At 40.1% G+C, this 23,273-nt stretch overlaps 1 protein-coding gene across 1 annotated transcript in view; it reads left to right on the top strand.

The window, feature by feature from the left end:
* Nucleotides 1–4,432: 4,432 nt before the first annotated feature.
* Nucleotides 4,433–23,273, top strand: part of IL23R (interleukin 23 receptor) — a 61,851-nt gene continuing 43,010 nt past the window's right edge. Inside the window, exons 1-5 of the mRNA XM_074221225.1 lie at nucleotides 4,433–4,502; nucleotides 5,430–5,732; nucleotides 13,191–13,314; nucleotides 18,265–18,425; nucleotides 21,258–21,403. Coding sequence (XP_074077326.1) covers nucleotides 4,433–4,502; nucleotides 5,430–5,732; nucleotides 13,191–13,314; nucleotides 18,265–18,425; nucleotides 21,258–21,403 — 804 coding nt within the window. The remainder of the gene's footprint in view (nucleotides 4,503–5,429; nucleotides 5,733–13,190; nucleotides 13,315–18,264; nucleotides 18,426–21,257; nucleotides 21,404–23,273) is intronic.

Below are 23,273 nucleotides of genomic sequence, written 5' to 3'. Positions count from 1 at the left end.
ATTAATTAAAGACTAGGGGCCTCTGCCTGTGCCGGGATCCGCATGCATGGATTCCTTGCACCTTTTCCAGTTGGGTTGGACATCCTTGTCCAGACCTAAGAAAATGTTCATAATGAAGATTCAACTTTAAAACGTGTGGTTCTAACTGTTAGATGTTCCCCAGCACCGTGCCTCAGAAAGGCTGAGAATCTTGCTGGGGTCCCAGAAATTGGGTCAAGGCCTTCCTGCCTCCACGTCCCTCTTTCCATAATAAGTTAGAATCATTTGGGTAAGCTGAAGTTGACTGAAATATCCCAGTGGAGCTCCCCGCCTGATCTGGTGGCCCAACCCCATTGCCTCCTTCTTGGAGGGGGCCCAATAGCCTGGAACCACATGAAAGGTCCTGACGAAGCAACGTCTCTCAAAGAGATCTGGGCTTTCCCAGAACATGTCAGAGTAGAAGCCAGTCATCTCAAGCAGGACAGGGCGAGAGTTCCTCTTGAAGAAGCCCAGATGTAGGTCAGGTCTCTCTGCTGCCTTTTCCATTTGCTTCAGGGCTGTGCTGAGGGGAGCATCATCAGAAGGTAAGGGAGCAGCTGCCACCAAGGGCCTGGACTGGGAGACTTGGGGCTCACTAGCAGTGCCTTGCTTCTCTCTGGGGTCTTTATTCATTCACTGGGGACTTGTGAAAGTGGAGATCCTAAAAATATCTTGGAGCAGGGAAAAAATCAATTTCCTTCCTTCCCCTCCACTCCTCACTTCCTTTCTTCTTGAGTCTCTTCTCCCCTCTCTCTTTCTCTAATTCTTCCTCCCCTGCCCTGCCCTGTCCTGCCCTGTCCTCCCCTGTCCTGCCCTGTCCTCTCCCCTCCCCTCCTCTCCCCTCCCCTCCCTACCTTTTCTTTCTGTCCTTTTTCTTATCTCCATCCTCCTCTACCTTATTCCTTTTATCTTCTAAGAAATTTGTGCAGAAAAGAAAGATCAGGATTAACAAGATGTTATGGGACAAAGTCAGAGGTCCATGGGTTCACATCCCACTCATGACTCCTCTTGCCTGAGAGACCTTGGACAAGTCACTGCCCCTCCTATGAGTTCATTGCCCACACAGTGAAGGACTTGGACACAGGGACTTCAGAGGCCATTTCCAACTGTAGATCAATGACCCCAGATACCCACTAATAATAGCAGGAATGCTCATAATTGAGAGAACGTCCATCGATTTCTGACTCATTTCAGAACTAAGATTCCGCCAAATCAGCAGCCTGGAGACTTCACTTTCTCTGCCCCAGTCAGATCAAATTCAAAGGGTTTTAACTCTTTCAAGCCATGTGACATCATCCTAGCTGGTCCCACAACCAGAACAGACTTGGTCAAGGCGCCAGGGTAGTATTAAAAAATGACTGAAGAAATCTTAGTCCCAAATCCCTTGTCTAAAGTGATGGATAGGTGAGGGAGGGGAGTGAGAAAGGGGGGTGGAAAGAAATTAGGCAACATAAATCTGCATCTGCATGTGGATGAATGGGGGAAAAGTTTCATAACATGTAATTGGAAAAATAAAAATATATTAATTGTGAAAAAAGAAAATAAAATGATGACAGGAAATCATTGAAACTTGACTTTGGACGTCTTCTCTGAGAAGGTGATTCTTTCCCCACTTATATGAAGGAGCATTTGAGAGGCAGGACAGCAGAGTGGAGGAAGAGCCAGTCTCTGGGCAGGGATCCCTGACTCCAAGTCTTCTTTGGTCAGAAACCCATTGACCAACTGTATGACCCTGGGCAGCTGGCTCAGCCTCTGGACTCCAGGAAGACCTCAGAAGCTATAAACTGCAAAACATGGACAGAACTTTGCTGGAAGAAGGGGTTCCTCAAAGGGACTTCCCTAAATAAATGAAATATTTTTTTAAAAGATACTAAGATTTCTTTGGCACTTTAAGGTTTGTGAAGCATTTTACTAATGTTTCTTCAGATGAGCCTCACAATAGTGGCCTGTCAAGGGGGGCTGTATTATTTTTCTCCTTTCATAGATGTGGAAACTGAGTCTAAAACAGGTAAAATGACTTGCCCAAGATTATACACCTATAAGTATCTGAAAGAGGATTTGAACTCAGGTTTTCCTGACTCAAAGTCCAACTCCCCCAATGTACTGACTGTCTATGAACTAAATCAAGGGACTGGCCTAAAAATATTAAGAAGCGTTTCACTAGAGGTAGCAGTGAGTGACTAGCAAGACCAGTAGGTTTTAAGTCAGAATATCTGAGTTTAGTTGATAAAGAGGTGGCCAGGTGGTTCTGTGGGTAGAGCACTAGATTTGGGATTAGGATGACTAATGTCTTCCAGCTGCCTCACTTACAGTCTCTCATCCTCAGCTTCCTCCTTTCTAAAATATAGCCTTTCAGGTTTAAAAGTAATTTAGGATTAAATGAGTTAATACTTGTGAATTTGCTTTGCAAACCTAGATTTTATAATTACTACTACTACTACTACTACTACCACTACTACCACTACCACTACCACTACTACTACTACTACTACTACTACTACTACTACTACTACCACCACTACTACCACTACTACTACTACTACTACTACTACTTCTTGCATTTACTATCTGTGCATCATCATTATAGTCTCTTGCATTTACTAGTTGTTTGAACTTCAGAAAGTACTTCAGATCCAAGATTCAGTGTTTTCCATCTATAAAATGGGAAGAATGATACTTGGGGTACCTCCAGGACCTGTGATCTCTCAGGTGGGGGTAATTTTTCCTTCTATTGGTGCCAATCTCAACCCATCCATGCATTCTTATTTGAAGTGATAAGGCTGCTGCAAGAATTCAAAGAGATCATGGGTGTATGAATGAATTTGTAAACCTCAAACTGCCTCACAAAAGTCAACACTAGGGTTTTTTTTTACTTTTTTTACTTTTTTTTTACTTTTACAAGGCAGTGGGGTTAAGTGATTTACCCAAGGTCACACAACTATGTAATTATTGTTTCTGAGGTCACATTTGAACTCTGATCCTCCTGACTCCAGAGTTGGTGTTCTATCCACTATACCATTAAGTTTTCCCCTAGTCACCACTATTAATAATGATGATGATAACAATAAAATTCCCTGAAGATAGCCTCGCTTTTTGGATTTCAGAAATCCTAGGCTCTGATACGGCCACTCCAGTGATCCTGTGCCAGATGTTATACAGAGGGCTACCTTCTCAGGTGGGGGCTGGATAAGATAGTACCTTCCAACTCTGAGATCCTGGGCTTCTGGGATACTTCCTAATTCTGGTCACTCTGTTTGGGCTCATCTCATCTTTCTCCACTTTCCTTACTCTATCCAACTGATTGGTCAGCAGAAATTTAATAACCACTGTTATGTACCAACTGGATGCTGGTGTGACAGAGGCAAAACCAACACAGTCTCTGCCCTTGGAGAGCATATAGGTTCTACCTTGGGGGGAGGGAGGACAATATGAAAGCATATATGCAGTTGCAAAGTACACACATGGTAAGCTAAATGGTGCAAAACATGGAGATAGGAGATGGGATGCTTGCATAACAGGAATAGCAAGTGGCCAGATTAGTTAGAATAGACAGAGATCACTCTTTTTTTTTTCATCTATGGAACTTCTGGTTGAGGTAACCCATCACTCTCTTTTCTGCAATTTAGAATCTAACTGGTTTAAGTGACTTGCCCAGTATGGCTGCAGGTCAGCACCTTCTCCACAACTTACCATCTCAGAGGGTTGCCAGGATTTAGGGATGTAAAGATAATTGACCCTGCCTTTGAAGGCATCGATATTCAACTTGGGTGGAATTTTGGAGCATACATTCACCGAAACAATACAAAAAACAAAAGGTAATTTTGATGATTGTGAGAGGATCACTAACAATTTGGGGGCCATTAGGACAGAGCTCTTGAAAGAAGAGTAAAGGAGGACTTCCAAGCAGGGAAGACTCCTCATGTCCCACTCCACCAATCTCTTGGATTTACAAGATGACATAATCTCTTAGATTCATCCTGCCTCCACCTCCTTGCTCCAAGGTGCCAGAGGGGAGAGGTGGATCTCTGGGGGACCCTCCCAGACCCTCTGTTGGAGGAAGGCACACAGGGAAGTTTCTTTTTCATATCCCATCAGGTTGATCTCCTGGATTTCATAATTTTTTGAAACTCATTCTTCTTTAAGATGAATTCACTCTACGATTCACACAGATTATTTCCTACTTGGGCTGCAGGACTCCATCATATTCTCGCATGGAGTACCCTCCCTTTCCAGCACTTTTTATAAGTTCTCATCTCCATTAAACTGGCAACTCCCTGAGGTCAGGAACTATCCTAGCAGGCACCGAATAAATGCTCTAACTCAGTCGTTGATTAAACTACTCTGCTTTGGGAGAATACAAAAGCTTCAATTTCTTTTTCAGGGGAGAATCCATGGTGTCTTTCCACTCTCCGACATGAGAAAAGCCCTCAGCCCCTGGGAAGCAGTGATAGCACTTTGTGTGCTCTTCGGTTGGACTTCTGGAGGTATTTGGCTTCAGCTGTCTGTCTTTATAGGTGTGAAAAGAGTAGAATGGAATCCAAAAGCTAAAGTGATCATCTAGCCCAGTTTGCTGCCCAAACCAGGAACCCCCGTTGCAATAAGACAGATTTCCATTCTTTGCCTGAACACTGGCAGACAGTTTGGTCTATGGCAACCTAGAGGGGTTGGACTGAGATCTTGATTATGCCATTTATTACCTGTGTAACCTGAAGCAAGTCACTTGATTTCACTGGACCTCAGTTTCTTTATAATGGGAGGGGTGGACTAGATGGTCTCTGGGGGGGGGGGGTCCCTTCTAATTTCTTCTTTCCTTCCCCAGCTCATTTTACAGATGAAGAAAACGAGGCAGACAGGATCAAGTGACTTGCCCAGATTCACTCACTTAGAATCTGAGTTCAGAATTAAACTCAGGTCTTCCTCATTCTAGACCCAGTGCTCTGCACACTATGGCTCCATTTGCAGGCCATTCTATTTTTTCTTTCTTTTTTTATGATTTTTTTTTGCAAGGCAAATGGAGTTAAGTGGCTTGCCCAAGGCCACACAGCTAGGTCATTATTAAGTGTCTGAGGCCAGATTTGAACTCAGGTCCTCCTGACTCCAGGGCCGGTGCTCTATGCACTGCACCACCTAGTCGCCCCCCCATTCTATTTTTTCATACATAAATAGATAATTATGCAAGGTAACATCTCCTGATATATTGTCCCAAAGTATTACAGAATCATAGCAATTATTATCAAGCAACGGGGATGTTTTTAATGTGTCTGGTCCCATTTTTCACACACACACACACACACACACACACACACACACACACGAACTTTCAAATGCCCAATCATTCAGCCGCCCTCCCAGGCATCTAAGGTGACATTCTATTCTTTATCATTCCCCATTCTCTTGTCCCTTCTTCTCAGGAATTACAACTGTCACTTGCTGGGGCCGAGTCTGGGTGGAGCCAGCGCCAGTCCTTAAGATGGGGTTGACCATCTCCATCATTTGCCAGTCAGCTTTACGAAGCTGCCTACCAAAGGACTTTCACCTCTATAAAAGCAGTAATGGAACTGAGAATAAGTTTCAAATGGCAAAAATCAACCAAACGACAGCTCGGCTACAGTTTAGCAACTTCCGTGAGCCCCAGGCCCAAGTCTTCTGTGTGGTGAAATGTCTCAGGCACGGTAGAGAGAAGTTTATTTGTGGAAAAGACATTACTTCTGGCTGTAAGTATTGGAAACCACCCCATGTTCAAATGTATTGGGAGAACCACAGCAGAAATAAACAGAAAAAAGTTTAATATTTAAACAAATTTAATGTTTAAATTTTTTTAATAATAATAGAATTTATATTCATGCCTGAAGGTTTGCAAAACACTTTATATAGACTATCTCATTATATAGACTATATCTTATGCTATAATTAGCTCAATTTTATAGAAAAGGAAACTTTTCTATCTATTGAATCACTTGCCCAGATCACACAGCTAGCAACTGAGGCAGAATTGGAATTTGGGCCTTCCTGGCACTCTATCCATTGCATTCCTTAATTGTCACACCCTATCCCTATCAGTATTCCTGAAAATTCTAGGTAGGACAATGAAAAGCTCATTTGACTCCACTTAACAACTTCTTCAGGATCAGTGTTCTCTCAGGTGGGGGTAGCTTTTTCTTCCACTGGTGCCAATTTCAACCCATCCATGCATTCTTATCTGAAGTGATTTCTAAGGGGCAGCTAGGTGGTGCAGTGGATAGAGCACTTTCCCTGGAATCAGGAGTTCCTGAGTTCAGATGTAGTCTCAGACACTTAATAATTGCCTAACTGTGTGACCTTGGGCAAGTCACTTAACCCATTACCTTAAAGAAATAAAAAATATAAAGTGATTTCTATCCATTCTCTTCACAGAAATCCTAGAAAAGGGATTTTTGTGTTTCTATTAGCTCAATAATAATATTTGCTGCAGTTTATAACTGGGTAAAATCTTACATAACAAGGCACATCTTTGGAAACCATCAAGTCCTACGTATATATGTTAACTCCTATTACTTCAAAATCGATCTAATTTTCTCATTCCGTAAGGTTATAAGAACTGGATTGCTCATCAGGAACCTAAGCTTAAATCTTGGCTTGGTCACTTATAATCTGTGTGACCTTGACTGTTTATATCACTTCACTTACCTCTGACTCACCTTTCCCATCTGCAAAATGAGGGGGGCAGAATCACATGCCCTCTGAGGTTCCTTCCCTCTTGAGATTTATTTTTTTAAATTAAGGCAATGGGGTTAAATGACTTGTCCAAGGTCACTCAGCTCAATTACTAAGTGTCTGAGGGCAGATTTGAACTCAGGTCCTCCTGCCTCCAGGGCTGGTGCTTTATCCACCTAGCTTCTCTCCCTCTCAAGATTTATGATTCCGTGTCCTCATCTGGGTTTTTCCCAACTCAAAGTTATGACTTTAAGGACTGTACCCATATAGAAGACAGCAAAATGAGTCAACACATAAGGCTTCTGTTGTCAGGGATTTTTGTTTTGTCTTTGCATTTCTATTTTCTAATATAATAGCTGCCTAATATATTCTTGTAGGAGCAGATTGGGTAGGATGGTGTAAGGACCTGATCAACTTAGGCAGTTGGTATCATTGTCTTTCCCCTCCCCACTGCCTAGACAAGTCTCATCACACACACACACACACACACACACACACACACACACACACACACACACTATTGTCACATCTGGCTCACCAAAGTTGATCAATGCTCCTTACCAGTCTCCCAGAAGATCAACAGTTGATAACCAGTGACTCTTCCTATTGACAAGGTGCCAACCTTGGTTCTGCTACCTAATCTTTCACTAAGTGTAGACAGGGTAGGAAGGCAATACATCTTAGATTCAAAAGATGATGGAAAATATAATTTCTCACTTAATTAGCAATATCAAGAGGAGCAAAATGGGTTTTCACATATGATTTAAACAAATTTGCAGAGTGAACATCCTGAAATGCTCTGAATTCTGGAAATGGAAACCACAGAGAGGTATCATAGAGCAGGTGGATGACTGAGCTCTGTGCACATTCATTTAGCTTCTCCACCTCCTCAGGAAGCATAAGATACCAGGCCTCTGTGCAAAAATGAAAAAAAAATGCATCCAATATTTTTTTCCTTAATGAGAGATAATTGGGTCCATTTTTTTTTAAAAAGTCATGGTAACTTCTATGGAGGCATGAAAACAAACCTGGTTTTGTTTTTAAAATTAGAACAGTTGACTATGAGGCAAGAGAAGAAGTATGTTTGTTCCACTTTTTTTAGTTCTAGGCTTGACATTGTTCAAACTCTGGGTTCAAACTCTTTCTTAGTCATTAGTTATATGGATCTGGGTCACTCATGTAATCTCTTTAGGTCTCAGTTTTCTTTCCTATAAAATTAGGGCTATGGGTTACCTAAGTAAGAGAACTTAGCAGGAGCCTTTCTTTTCCTATTTTTGGAAACAGTTTGTATATTATTGGAATTAATTGCTCTTTAAATACTAGAGTTTTCTTGTAAATCTATTTTGTCTTAAGTTGTGACTTCTTTCATGGTTTACTCTACTGTTTTTTGGATTGAGCCGCTTATTTTTCTTATTTCTATCAATCTAGTCATTTTATATTTCGTAAATATTTCTCTATTTCATTTAAGTTGTCATTTTATTGGCATTGAATTAGGTAAGATAGTTTATAGCAATTTAATTTATTTCATCTTCATTTCTTGAGATTTTTTTCATCATTACTGATAATTTGCTTTTCTGCTCTTTTTTATTTTTTTTAGGTTTTTTTTTTTTTAAGGCAAATGGGGTTAAGTGACTTGGCCAAGGCCACACAGCTAGGTAATGATTAAGTGTCTGAGACCGGATTTGAACCCAGGTACTCCTGACTCCAGGGCCAGTGCTTTATCCACTACGCCACCTAGCCGCCCCTTCTGCTCTTTTTTTTAATCAAACTAAATGTTGAATTTATTTTACGATTTTTTCCAAAAATTAGTTCCTGATTTATTTTAAATTCATTGCGACTTCAGTGTGGTTAATATGATTTAAATAATAGTGACAATAACAGGCAGCATTTATTATGCTGTGCGCCAGCACTAGACCAAGAGTTTTACAAATAACAGGCAGCATTTATTGTGCTGTGCGCCAGCACTAGACTGTTTTTTACAAACATTATCTCATTCGGTTCTGACAACAATTCTGGAAGGCAGTTATTATTATTCCCATTTTACAGTTAAGGAAAGTGGGGTAGACACTGGTTAAGGGACTTGCTCCGACTTGCAGAACCAGTGAATATACGAATCTAGATTTGAACTCAAGTGTTCAGGCCCAGAGTTCTATCCACTGAGTCACCTAGTTGCCTCAGAATTTCTATGTTTATGTTTAATTGGGGTTAGTTATTGTGTTGGTTTCCTAGTTTGTTTTAGGCGTCTGTCAGATTTGTTGGTTTGTTCTTTCTGTTGCTGAAGAAAGTATTTAGAGATATACAATTTTCTGCATCTTTAAATTTTTTGGATGCTTTGGTATTATCTTACTTCACCCCAGTCCTGGGCATTGTCTACTCACTGCCCTCTTGGACCGAGCTTTGAAGGGTTCTGTTCATGATTTGGGTCTGGGCAGCACAACTATAGGCATGCTTCTAGTCAGAGCTCCAGCAGAGGGCTGGTGACCTGAGCCTCTATTAGCTAATTGTAAAAATTCTATAAGTTCCCCTCTGTGAATTCCGATAATCTGGACTAAATAAATAAATAAATGATACTTTAAGTAGTCCAAGGAAGAATAATATTTTTAAAATGCATTCCTGGAAATCTCAAGTTTTTTTTTACTATAGTATATTAGTTATATTACCAGATATTCATTGCCATGTCGACCTCTATATCATCATTTTGAAAAATCATTCATGATTCTTATCTCTCTTTAAACTAACCAGGACCATCTTGCTGAAGCCACAGTTCAACAAGTATTGATTTTTTTAGTCTTATAATATTTATTCATCCATATCTGGTCTCATTTAGGAAATCTGGAAGCAATAGCCTCTTCTGTTATTAATATCATTAATATCTTCCCTGTTAATTTTACCTGCTTATGATCAATCAGTTCCAATAATCAAGTTTTACTGAAATCTTTGGCAATTTCAGTCTCTTTTCCTTATATTCCCTTATTGCTCACTTTCTGACTCCTTCCCCTTTGAATGTCATTTCTCAGAGTAGTTTATCCTCAAAAATGTCTCAACTTCCTCCCACATTGGGAAATTTATATTTTTCCAAACTTAATCTCTGCCCTCAGTTACTTTTGGAGAAAAGAAAACTGGCCACAGTTGGATGCCAGTACCTTTTTCTTCAGATCTAGTAGAAAATCTACACACTAGTATACTGTCCCAGTACCTTTTGCTTCCCTGAGTTTTCTAGCTACCTACTATTACAGATTTGTCACACTACAGTTTCAGACTAACTAATTTCTTTTCTTTTCTTTTCTCTTTCTTTCTTTCTTTCCCTTTTTTTTTTAGTTTTTTTGCAAGACAGTGGAGGTTAGGTAACTTGTCCAAGGTCATTATTAAGTGTCTGGGGCTAGATTTGAACTCAAGTCCTCCTGACTCCAGGGCTGGTGCTCTATTCATTGTGCCACCTAGCTGCCCCCAGGCTAAGAAATTTCTCCCTTTTAGTTATCTTTGGCATGGTAAGGATGGGAAAAAGAGTTGAATTTCGCTATAAACCCTTAGGTCAGCTTGTGAATTGCTGCCCATGTGTAATAGGAGTCCTGAGTAAAAGTTAGGGGTTAGGAATTTTTCAATACGTATGACTCTTTGTGGAGTATGGCTTCATGTTTTCTATTTTAAGTCACAACCAGAAATAGTAGTCTTTGAATTCCCTGGAACCAAGAATGGACATATTATTATTATTATTATTATTATTTATTATATATTGTTCTAGTAATTAGAGGAGAATAATTGCAAACATGGAAAGAAGCTGAATTTGGACTCAAAAGACCTGTTTCTGCAGCTTACACTTGTGTGATCTTAGGTGAGTCACCTAATGTCTCTGAGCCTCAGTTTACTCAGCTATAAAGAAGAGATATTGAATCCTTTCCAGATCTAAGATCCTAGGATCCAGTTTTACAACTAAGTTGAAACTCAGATTGGTTTTGTAACTTGCCCAGAATCCCACACCTTGTGTCAAAAGAGGTTGATGAAACCAGATTGTCCTGACTCTGAGTCCAGTGCTTGACCTGGTGTGCCTTGTTGCCTCTCAGCACTGGGAAATGGCAGGGAGGGAGCTTCAGTATAGATCTAATCCACTGGCTCAGAGTCAGTGGTTTTACATTGGCTTCGAGTGCTCTATACTTTTCTTCATTTTATTTATGATGCTACTACTCAACAGATTTATATTCTAGGGGGTTGAGCAACTCAGGAATTCATTACTTTCTCCTTCTTACTGTTTCACAAACAAATTTCCCCATGATGTGTAGCCCTGATTTTACAGTAAATTCTATTTCCTAACAGTTGTTGGTTCAAGCATTATAAACTTTTATAATTAAAATGTTTTATGCTTTCATTGTGTTGCCAAATATACTCCTCTCTCTCCTCTCTTCATCAAGCCCTCCTTTTAACAAAGAATTTAAAAAAATTTAAAAAGAGGAGAAAGAAGAAATTCAGCAGAATTAAACGAGTCAACTAAGTCCTTTAGTGTAGGCAGTGATCCATACCCATCATCCCTTGGTTCTCTAAAGAAAGGAGGGAGGTATATTTTCTCATTCTTTCCCTGGAGTCAGATGTAGTCATTAAAATGATGATATTCAGTATCTTTTTATTTTTTTTCTATTTACATTGTTGTAGTCATTATATACCAGATTTTCCTGGTTTTGTTTCCTCTTTATCATTTCATAAGTCTTTTTGATGCTTTTCTGTCTTCATATTAATTTTTTCTTATGATATATTATATCTGCTTGCATTGACTCTTCTATCATGTGTCATATGGTAATGGATAATCTTGAAACTGAGAAGGTTTGGTTCAGACATTATCTCTGATACACATTAATTGCCGTGGTCCTTGGCAAGTCAATTAATTAACTGCTCAGTGATCCAAGTAGCTCTAATGGAATAGATGCAGGGGCAGACCTATTTTGGGAGCTAGAGTTTCTTTACTTGGAAGCTCCTTGTACCAATGAAACCTATCACAGATCCAGACTCTATCTGCATTTTCTAAACACCCCCCCCACATTCCATTCTTATATGATGTTTGCATGTTTCTGTGTGTCCTCCCAAAGGCCCACCAAGAAGCCATTAGCAAAGACCTTTACATATACCATTTGTCATCATGTGCAGCTAATGTCACAGCTCCATAAATTCCTTGCCGATGCATCAAGTTGCTCCATATATAGTCAAATTCTGTCACACACAGATCCTGTGCCACTGTCCTAAAGCCTTGACTGTTTTCCATTTGTTATTTCTTGCCATTTTGAGAAGAGAAGAAACTTTAATAGGATTGGAATAGAGTAGCAAAGTTTTCCACTACAGAGGGAGTTCTCAGATATTAGGAGGGAAGGAAGGAGAGAGAGGAGGGAGAGAGAGAGGAGAAGAGGTGGGGGAGGGAGAGGGATAGAAGGAGAGGGAGAGGGGACAGAGAGAGAGAGAGAGAGAGAGAGAGACAGACAGACAGACAGACAGACAGACAGACAGACAGAGAGACAGACAGAGACAGACACAGAGACACAGAGACAGACACAGAGAGACAGACACAGAGAGAGGCAGAGACACACACAGAGAGATAGAGACAGACAGGCAGAGAAAGGCAGAGAGAGAGAGAGAGAGAGAGACAGACAGACAGACAGACAGACAGACAGACAGGCAGGAGACAGAGAGAGACAGAGACAGAGAGACTGAGAGACTGAGAGACAAGGAGATAGGGAGACAGGGAGACAGAGAGAGAGAGGCAGAAAGACATAGACAGAGGCAAAGACATATTCAGGAGACAGAGAGTCAGAGAAGAGGAAAAGAAGATCAGTACTGGAGGCAAAAGGCAAATGGAGAAACCCAAAGCAGAACTGGCTGGAGTGGAGAAATGAAAGTCCAGGAGGGTCTTGTTCCCTGCAGACACTGCAGCTGAGTCACATAGAAGGTCCTGTTCCTTCCTCCTCCTCTGTCCTTTCCCTGTTTCTGGACCATTATCAGGAGCAGTGATGCACTTTCCTTACTTCTTTGTCCTCATCTTCTCTTTACCCTAACAAGGGGCACACTAGAGAGGAACTCAAATGGATATTACATCAAAGAGCTGAACTTCTGTCAGAGTAGGCAGCCTTCCAGACCTGGAGAGCCACATTTTTCCATCAAAACACAGCTGAGAATGTTTCATTTGTTCTCTGGCACCAGAGGACTCTTCCTTGCCAGCCCTCTATCCAACACCTTACTTTATAGATGAGGAAACTGGGGCTCACACAACTAGTTAGGGCAGAGCTGGGCTCAGAACCTAGATTTCCTGATGTTCCCCTCATGATCCTTACTGTTATGAGTGAACTGGAGTTCTTGATTTAGGCAATGGAATCACAAATATTATTTGACTTTAACCAGACTGAAAGAATGTCACATTTTCATCCATTTCATGGGTCGTCTTACTAAGAGATTAGGTTCTTGATTCTGTCTCTGAATAGTCCAGGGGATGTGTCTTCTTGCAGATCCTCCATCTGTTCCTGTCAATTTAACATGCCACATTTATGAACATTCCGGCAACATGACATGTACTTGGGATACAGGGACTCCTACCTACCTCAACACCAAATACACCGTGCATGTGAAGAGGTGAGTTCTAGCCCAGGTTACATCTTGAGTCACCCCTCATTCAGTCAATGAACACTCAACAAAGTCCCACCATAATCCATATCATGAGTGCCTTTGGATGCATCTGTTTTGGACATGGTGCTTTAGGAAGGAAGCTAATAAGCTGGAGAGTGTCCAGGGTAGGAGAATTTAGAAGGGAAACGGTCTGGAGTTCATGAAAGATGATAATCCTGAGGAAGTTTAACCTGGGAAAGAAGATCCTCCAGTGGATGTGAAAATTGTCTTCAAGCAGTTCATATGGGGTTGTGTCAGACTGATTCCGTTTGGTCTCAGGGTTGTAGGTCCAGGGTGTCAAACCAAGCCTTGGGAGCCACACAGTGACTTCGAAAGTCACCTATGAAGATTATCTATGTTGTGTTTTATTTTTAGTTATTTTGTTAAATATCTCCCCATTTCATCTTAATCTGGCTCGGCAGACTGAAGGTAGTAGAGGTAGAATCATGTTTGATTCTTCTGTTCTAGGAAATTCTTTGAGACTCTAATTACAGATGATTACAATATTATATGATGTCATGTTATATCATATTGTAATATATTATTATATCACATCATATCTTATCATACTTATAATTATGCTGTTACAAATCTGTAAAGAGAATCTCCTTACCAAAAGTTCCCCACATTGAAGGAATCATGGGTCTGGATCCCTACTTACTTGTTTCTCATTTGTCCCAGACTGATCACCTGCTCAGGTTGGGCAGGACTGGCCTAGTGATTGACCTCGGAGCATTGGGCTCCTCTAGCTCTTGGCCATCATGAGGGCCCGGGCACAGATCTGAGCTTCCATGCTTCATCCAACCTGCCTACCTCAGTGTTCCAGTAAAGCCCTGGTGCATGTCTTTCTACCATTAGGCCACACCAAAATTTTCACTGGTGATGTGGAAAAACAGGGCTCCTTCCACAGCTGTGTGAGTCTTCCTGGGCTATCTCAGAGCCGACTCTCTGCTGAAACTGTGAATGGGATGAAATTGTCTTTGTTATATGAATCAGTCAAACAACCACCTGGTATTAAAGGTCGATGATGTGCCAGATACTGGCTAAGTCCTGGGATGGGAAGCTGCATACATTCTAACAGAGAAGAGAATGTATACATAGGGAGATACATAGAAATAAGGATTGGATCTGCAATTTCATTAGTAAAAAAATATCTATTTTATGTTAGTATAGTGTAACAACAGGGTGAAGAGACTCCCTCCCCTAAAGCACATCAGGGCCTGCAAGTTTGAGTCTTAGAGGGTAGCTCAGGGCAGTGAGACATCATTTGACTTCTCTACTGTCACACAGCCAAGGATGTCTTAGTTGAGACTAGAGGACAACTCTTCATGGTCCCAAGGCTAGCACTCTGTCCATCTGGCCAATATCTACAAAATAAATGCATGGTGGTTGTTGCCATCCTTTCCCTTGTCCCTTCTAGGAGCTCTCTCACTGACTTCACCTAGTCCCCATCTATTCAGAGAGTTGGTCCTACCAAACAGTGACACCGCCATTGTCCTCTTCCCATCAACACGTGCTTGTTTGGGGCTCTCTCCTGCGACAACGAGTGGCAACAGGCCCATTAGATACAACAGCTAGGAGCCCCACAACAGCCCTGGGAGGGCTGCGCTACTTTTGTTTTCCATTAGGAAGAAAAATAACAAGGATCCTTTGTAGGTGCCATACACTAGGAAACGAGTACTCACTATTAAGTACTAACGTATATTTTAAATTCTTTACAAATATATCATTTGATTCTCACAATGGCTCTAGGAGGCAGGCACTAAGATGACCCCTGTTTTACAGTTGAGGAAACTGAGGCAGACGGGTTAAGTGACTTGCTTACCATTACACAGGAAGTATCTGAAGCTGAATTTGAACTCAGGTCTTCCTGATTCCAGGCTCAGTTTCTATCAACTGTGCCATCTATCAGGTCCTAATAGTTCAATATCATCCCCGTTTTCCCAGTATCTTGAGAACCATTTGTTCAATACCCTCAAGACTATGCCACCTACAGTGGGTATTTCAGATATCGGGATCTCCTTCCTTCCTTCCACTTTCACTTTCTTCAGTACCATTTTCCTCTTCCCCTGTAAGATATCTGGGAGCAGGTTATTGTGTTCAAAGATGGTCAATCTGCCATCATTGATGGTAAAAATGAAATGATGAGCAAAAACGAAATGCTGACATATCTATTTCACTTTTCATCTATTTGTTCTTCCAGTTTCATATTGAATTACTCTTAAGATAATTTGGGCCTCATGCCCTCTTTTTTATGAACTTCTATAGACTTTCTGTAGTTGAGAGAGAGAAAGAAAGAGGGAGGGAGAGGGAGGGAGAGAGAGAGAGAGAGAGAGAGAGAGAGAGAGAGAGAGAGAGAGAGAGAGAGAGAGAGAGAGAGAGAAAGTTGAATATTTAATTCTGGGGGGGAAAGTGAGGACAAGTCTTGTTTTCTAGTCACTTGCAGTTCATATATACATGATACATTATTAGGTGTGGCTGAGGTGCTAATGGAGGGGAATCAGCTTTTTTTAAAAAGTAGAACTCTTTCATTGGTGGTTATGGTTAACACAATTATGCTCAGAGCCTTGTTTCAGTTCTATCTTGTGGTCTCGGTGTATGTGGTCAAAAAAGTACAAGCCACAAACCAATTTAGAACACATCTTTGCTCTAGTTTGTGTAACAGGGGAAATGTTCCGAGGTGCCCTACTTTGCTTACCTCGTGGTCCGCCATGTTTCTGTTCTCATGTAAGATATCTCATTGAGCAGCAGATAAGGAGTTCATGTTGTTTAGCATCAATTAGATTAGAAAGTCAACTTTGGGGCTTTGAAGTAAATGCAATTAAAGGTAAATTCCATGCATTAGTATAGAAACACAAAAGCCAACAGTTTTAAAAACCATAAAGTCAATCAGTTGACACGCATTCATTAAGTACTAACTATTTAGAAGGCACTATGCTAAGGTACTGGATTTACAAAAACAAAAAATGAAAAACAGTCTCTGCCTGCCTTCAAGGGCCTTGCATTTTACTGGAGGAGGGGGACATATAAGATGTACAAAGATAGATTTTAAAAGTACCTACAAAATAATTTGAAGAGGGAGCAAAGACTGGTGGGTAGCCAATGCTTAGAAAATCTCATTCCCCTCAAACCTTCATTCAAAGACCACCTACTTCAAGAAGCCTTCCTGTTTTCCCCAGTAGTGCTCCCCTGACCATGGAAATTTTTTTTATTTTTATGCTTTTTCCACAAACTTACTTGCATGCATATTATATCTTTCATCCTTACCCCAAGGAGAATGTAAGCTTCCTGAGGGCAGGGATGATTTCTCTTGGATTGTTGTATTTCCCAGTGCCTAAACAATGAATGGGCACATATCAACAAGGATTTGTTAACCACATCCAATCTTGAATCAGGAATGGCGTATCATGGCTATTGCTGCGGAGTGGTAGAGAAGAGCAGGGAGGAGGGAGAATAGAGCCGTGTTGGATGTTTCTCAGTAGCCAAGCTAAGAAATTTCAATTCTGAGGAAGGAAGATCTTGTGGGGGGTCGGTATTATCTGAATAGGGATTATATAGTCTTGAACTGGAAAATTCCAAGAAGGGCATGGCTAAATTCAACAGAGAAGATCATGAAGATGAGATGAGACCAAAGGCACCTCCCTGGCTTTACCTAAAAAAAGGGTTTTGGCAATCTTTGAATGGTTTGGGTGAAATGGGAAGAAACTCAAGGGCTTTGGAAAGTAGGTGGTTAGAAAAAAGAGTGGTGGTAATGATGAGTTCTCATTCAAAGTTGAGCTATGAAATAAAGGAATGGAATAACTGGAAGGGTGGCAGGGTCAAATAAAGGCTAAACCTTTAAGAAAACCCAGTGAAACCTCTTCCTATAATAGAACTGACTTATCATAAATGAGGGCACAAATTCTTTTCAGAACAGAATTTTTTTAAAAAATGTTCCTTTCCTCCTAATCCCAACAACTTCAAGTGTCAACAAATGTCACATATACTAATACTTCTAAATTTAATCATTTTTAGAAATGCAAAATTGGCAAACCTTTATCATCTAATTTAATTAGTTGAATGTAATTCTTTGGTCAGATATCCCTCTAGTAAGAGGCTGGACCAGCTTGTATAGTATAGGGTTTTGTTTAGTTTAGTTTTTTTGTTTTTTTTTTGCAAGGAAATGGGGTTAAGTGACTTGCCTAAGGTCACATAGATAAGTATTAGTGCCTGAGATGGAATTTGAACTCAGGTCCTCCTGACTCTAGGACTTGTGCTCTATCAGTAGATAGAGCTGCCTAGCTGACTTTTATAGTATGGAGTTTTAAAACAATGCTCAAGGAAGATAGAAACAGCAACTGTTTATGTAGACATACATCTAATTAGGTTTCAGATGACCAAGGATGCTTCCAATTTTTTTCAATAGTGCAGTAGAATTCTAAAAATAATTGAGCCACATTTAATGTGAAATTAATTTTAATTTTGAAAAAATATATCATACTCTGTTTCTAAGAGGAAAACACATGCATAAAACTATAACCAATGAAAATGGCTGGGACCAAATACAGTATGGGAACAGGATGGGGAAATGGAAATGAGAAGCAGAGGGACAGACAGATGGGAGACAAGGAAGCATCTCAGGAAAGTAGCTGCAGGATGACAAAAGAATGGAGAGATCAGAGGAAAAGGATCTTTGATGGTATCTAGTCCAACTTACACATTTGAACCTAGGACCACTCTTTCCCTTGTGCCAATTACATAGAAATTCATTTTTCCCAGGAATAATGTGCAGCACCCACTCATGTTGAGACACTGAAGTCGAGTCCTATTGCCCTCATCGTGGTTATAGATCTGGATGTCCCCAATGAGCATGGGGAGTCAAAAGAGTCAAAATTCACAGTTTAAAGGTCACTTATTGATCTCATTGTTTTGTTTCAGCTTGCAGACAGGAGAAGAGCAACTCTATTTTACTTCAAAGTATATCAACATTTCAACCAACACACTACTTGGTGGCAAATTGTACTCCATTTGGGTCCAAGCAGCAAATGCTCTTGGCTCAGAAGAGTCGGATCACCTGCAAATTAACCTTGATGACATAGGTAAAACAATCGAAATTTTGATCATGATATCGGTAAAAACCCAGTTCCATATTTATTAACCCCTAGTGAGTGTTGGTCACGGGCACAAGATCCTGGCTCTGCAAAGACTAAGTCATTGCCTTAAGGGAGCTCCTGAGCTGTCCTGTGCCCATATAACCTGAGATGGCAGACTGAGATGGAAGATGGTGGTAAATAAAATCAAACAGCTCACGCAGAAGTGGTTGTCGGTGGTAGTAAAGGGACAGCGTGGAAGCCTGTGCTCAAATGGAGTGAATCCACTCTAATCTACAGAAAAATCTTTGAGGGACTGAGGGACTTGAGGAGGAAAACACAGAATGTCATTATTGACCTGACATGTGGAGTTAGGGAAAGCTTTGGAAATAGGGTTGTTCGGCAATTCTCCTTTCTAGTCGTTACAATTTCCCACCCTTCCTTCTAGATACCTTAATGATGGTTGTTTGGGGCCCTTTGTAATGCCTGAGGATCACAGAGCTGACAGGGAACTTAGAGTCTAACCTCCTCTTTATACAGATGAGGAAACTGAGTCCCTAGGAAATGGACTGACTTGTCCATGGTCACACAAACAACAGAGCGCAATTCAGTGAGAAAGAGGGGACAGAGACAGAGACAGAGACAAAAATAGAGTCACAGACACCCACACACAGAGACTGAGACAGACAGACAGAAATAGAGACAGAGAGACAGAAACAGAGAGAGACAGACAGAGACAGTGACTGAGAGATAGAAAGAAACAGAAGCAGAGACAGAAACAGAGAGAGACAGAGAGAGACAGAGAAAGAGAGAGAGATAGAGACAGAGAGAGACAGAGAAAGAGAGAGACAGACAGACAGACAGACAGAGACAGAAACAGTTTCAGCTCCAGTTCTTACTCCACCTCTGTGTCCTTTTCATTGACCCACTTGCTCTAGTCCAACTGTTTTTTCTCATCTTTCTTTTCTTCAAGACTTTTCCACTTCCTCCATAAGTATATATGAAACTGGATGGTTAGAGCGCAGTGTGCTGGCTGTGCTGTCCTTGATGATGCAAAGAATTTGTTTTTAAAAATTTTGCAGATCATTTTCATCTCTCATTTGTTTCTTTTGCTCCCTCGAGTTTCATATTTAAATATCATTAGGATAATGGCTTAATTGGGTTTCTTTATAAACTTCTCTGAAGTTGTTCCTTCCATGGTTGGGTTCCATGAAGTGCTGCTGCTTAATCCTCCACCATCTTCCTACATAAGAGTTTACAAATGCATTTGTATTTTAAATTGACCTTGCCCTTGGTCATTATATCTCTCAGCCAAATAATCATGTTTACTCACCAGGTGGCTTTTTAGGTTCCTTTAGCATCCATTATATAGCAAGTGATGGATATTAGTTAAATTTTGTTATGAAATTGTTAGGATTCATCTCATTGTCCTTTTTCCTCCTTCCATTTTTTATATTTGTGTCAGTTATTTTTTAAGTTCAAGTTTTAAGTTTGTTTTAAAACTTCCAGTTTTTAAAAAAATTATATATAGTAGCTTTTTCTCATTTCTATTCTTTTTATTCATTTCAATCTTCTAACAAGTTGGTGATCCAGCTATAGACATTTAGTTGATCCAGGAATGTCTCCCACACCATTCATCAGCTATTCCTGTCTATTAGAACATAATCAAATTCATTTAATGGATGTTATTTGGAGCTCTCCATGTCCAGAGTCTTCAGACGGTTTTCTGAGAGAATGCATTAATAAGTAGAAGCATAAGCTTTCTATTAAAGTTAGGCTTGTGGAGACTTTATCCTCTCTGAACTAAATTTTCTTTTTTTAAAAAACTATATTTTTCCAATCTATGTCTTGGTTGTCCTCACCTATATCCACCTTCACATTGAAGTTACTGGGTATAAGTTGATTCCATTTGGAGGTTCTTAGGGAATTCCTCCCAATCTTTCTCTGTCTCTTCATCCTCTGAAAGAGATGTTGACCTATAAACTGGGATTACTTTCATGGTGGCCTTTTGGCAAACATTCATCTTGAGTACTGAAATTGGGAAGATAAAATATTTCATGAAATTGTATCGCTTGCTTCTATTGGACACATCATAAAGTCCACACCAGCAACTACTTTATTTACTTCCCCAACAAGATGTTAGAAATTATACATCCAAATAGTCAGATACTTCCTTTTATGCTCTGGCTTCATTTAGACCATGAGTTTAAAATTTAGTTTGTTGTATTGAAGCCAGAACTAAAAACAATGGAATTCTAGAACTATATATATATTATATATATATATATGATTTATGGATAGGATATAGATATATAAATAAAGGGCTTTGTAAACTTTGGAGTTTACATAGCAATGTTGGTTATTATTTTCATTATCATTATTCTTGTCAGATAGGAGTTTAAGGGGAGCAAAGAAATTCCATGTACTATCGCATGGCTCCCTCACAGTAGCCCTGACAGTGATGGACAGGAGATATTAATGTTTAAGACTTCATCTTCAAATACATCCTCTCTTGATTTCCACTTCTGAAAACAGAATTGAATCAGGTACATCACTTCTGGAAAAGGTGCATCCATCGAGTCCCTTCTGGTTTGGCCACCTATTCCCCTCTGGTTCCAGTCACCATCCCTAGGACTCCCTTTCTGGCTTGTACTTGGTTTCTAGAATGTCAGTTTCCTGATGGCAGACACTGGTTTTGTCTTTATTTGCACCCTCATTGCTTACACATAATAAATGCCTACTAAATGGGGGCTTGGGGGGGTGGCTATTTTTCCCATTAATTCCTATGCCCCCCTTTTCAGGTTGAGCCTAAACTATGCCTATTATTGTTTTATTTTCCAGTGATTCCTACCCTCCCAGTCATTACAAGAGCTGAGGATCTAAATACATCAGTGCCCACAACTGTTATTCACTGGAAAATCCAAACGTCGATGGATAGAGTATTCTGTGAGATGAGATCCAAGGCAGCCACAGGGCCATCTTGGAATGTAAGTTAAACTGGTTTTCCTTTAGTATTTTATCAATTTAGAGAAAGCAGATCCACTGAAGGTAGTCCTGGCATGATGGTTATTTCAATTTGGGGTTCTTAAACCCAGGTCCACAGACCCCCAAGGGGACTCTGAATAGGACAAAAAATGATTTGTTTCCATTCCATTGATTTCCTATATAATTCAATGCATTTTATTACATATATTTAAAATTTTTAGTCCAACAAAAGACCCAAAGGCTTCACTCGCCTACCAGAAAGGCCCAAAGGACAAAACTTCTTGGTGGAAGAGGTGAATTCTGTTCTAAGAATTTCTATTAGGCGAGCACCAGGAGCACCCACTGACATTCTCTTGCCACAGTGTTCAGTGATGCTCAACATGTTCCAGAGTCAATAACTCCTCAGTAGAGAATCACCCCTTGGCAAGGATCTTGAAGGTCATTTAGTCCAACCTCCATTCAATTTATTGATGAGCTCATAAGCTGGAAGGCTCATCAAATTAGACTTGGAAAAGACCATTTCAGTTCAGTCTTCTCCCTTGACAGCTGAAGAAACAGACTTTTTGAAATGATTTGCCCAATGGTCACAGGAGTGGTAACAAAATCAGGTTCTCTGAGTAAAGTTCCTGTGCTCCCTTCCATCATGCTACAGGGTCTCTAAGTCTCCCTGTGTAAGGAAGATCCCAAGATGGAAGACTCAGCACCTGTGGTAATAATAAAGATGATAATAATAATAATAATAATAATAGACTTTTACATAATGCTTTAAAGCTAGTGCAACTTTTTTTGACCATGTTCCACCCCCACTCTCCACCCCCTACTTTGACATCCTGGTGTATCCTATGGATCTCTTCACAGGATAATATTTTTAAATGTATCATATAAAACACAGGATTACAAAGGAAACTATTTATATTAAAATGCAATTATCCAAAAGAAATTTTCCTAAGTTCATTGCCCCCTCCCCAGACTGAGGCTCTTCCCCCTGCTTTAAAGATTACAAAACACTTTACTTCTTTTATTAAAAACTAAATTTATTTATTTTTCCAACTACATGTAAGCTTAGTTTTCAGCAATCTTTTTTTAGTTAAGGGTTTGATTTCCATATTTTTCTCCCTTCCTTTCCCATTCCCCTAGACAGAGTAATCTATATAGATTATATGTAGAACTATGTTAAATATGTTTCCATATTAATCATATTGTGAAAGAAGAATGAGTGTAAAATGGAAAAGGGAAAAATATAAAACAAATTTTAAAAATTGGAAATGGTATGTAAAACTCTTTACTTCTATGATGTACATTTGAGCTTCACAGCAACACCAATAAAGTAATAGAGATGGTTTATGGATGAGGAAACTGAGGTCCAAAGCTTTAGTGACAAGATTATCACAAAGTGAATGAGAAAGAATAAAGGGTGGGAGTTGGCTCTGGATCTTTCTGCCTCTAAACCCCAGGCCCTGAGCCCTTCTAGTGCCCAATGATGAAGCTCATGTATAATGTATAAAGTATTTAATGCCAGAAAAATTGAAATTTTGCATTGGAAAGGTCTCTCTCTGAGTTCTCTCTCAATGATACTCTGATCTCAGAATAAGTTCAGTTAGTTTTATGTCCATACCACTCATTCGCAATGAAGTTTTATCCGTAAGTTGGCCACAGGGGAGAAACCTGGCTGTGTCTCTATGTTCCTGTCTGGCTTCTGGCTGGGTCTTTGTGGCCTTCAGGGAATCTTTGAAAATTTTCTGACTTTGTTCCCATGTAGCCAGTGTCAAAATGAAGAATGTTTATGGGAGAGTGTAGATGAGCAGAGGGTACTTCCTGAAACAAAGGATTTATTCCTTTAGCAAAATTTTGTTCCAAGTGGGATTTCTTTTC

This window comes from Macrotis lagotis, chromosome 2, assembly GCF_037893015.1.
Source record: "Macrotis lagotis isolate mMagLag1 chromosome 2, bilby.v1.9.chrom.fasta, whole genome shotgun sequence".
In the NCBI taxonomy this organism is placed as follows: domain Eukaryota; kingdom Metazoa; phylum Chordata; class Mammalia; order Peramelemorphia; family Peramelidae; genus Macrotis; species Macrotis lagotis.
This window is presented reverse-complemented; position numbering and strand designations above follow the sequence as displayed.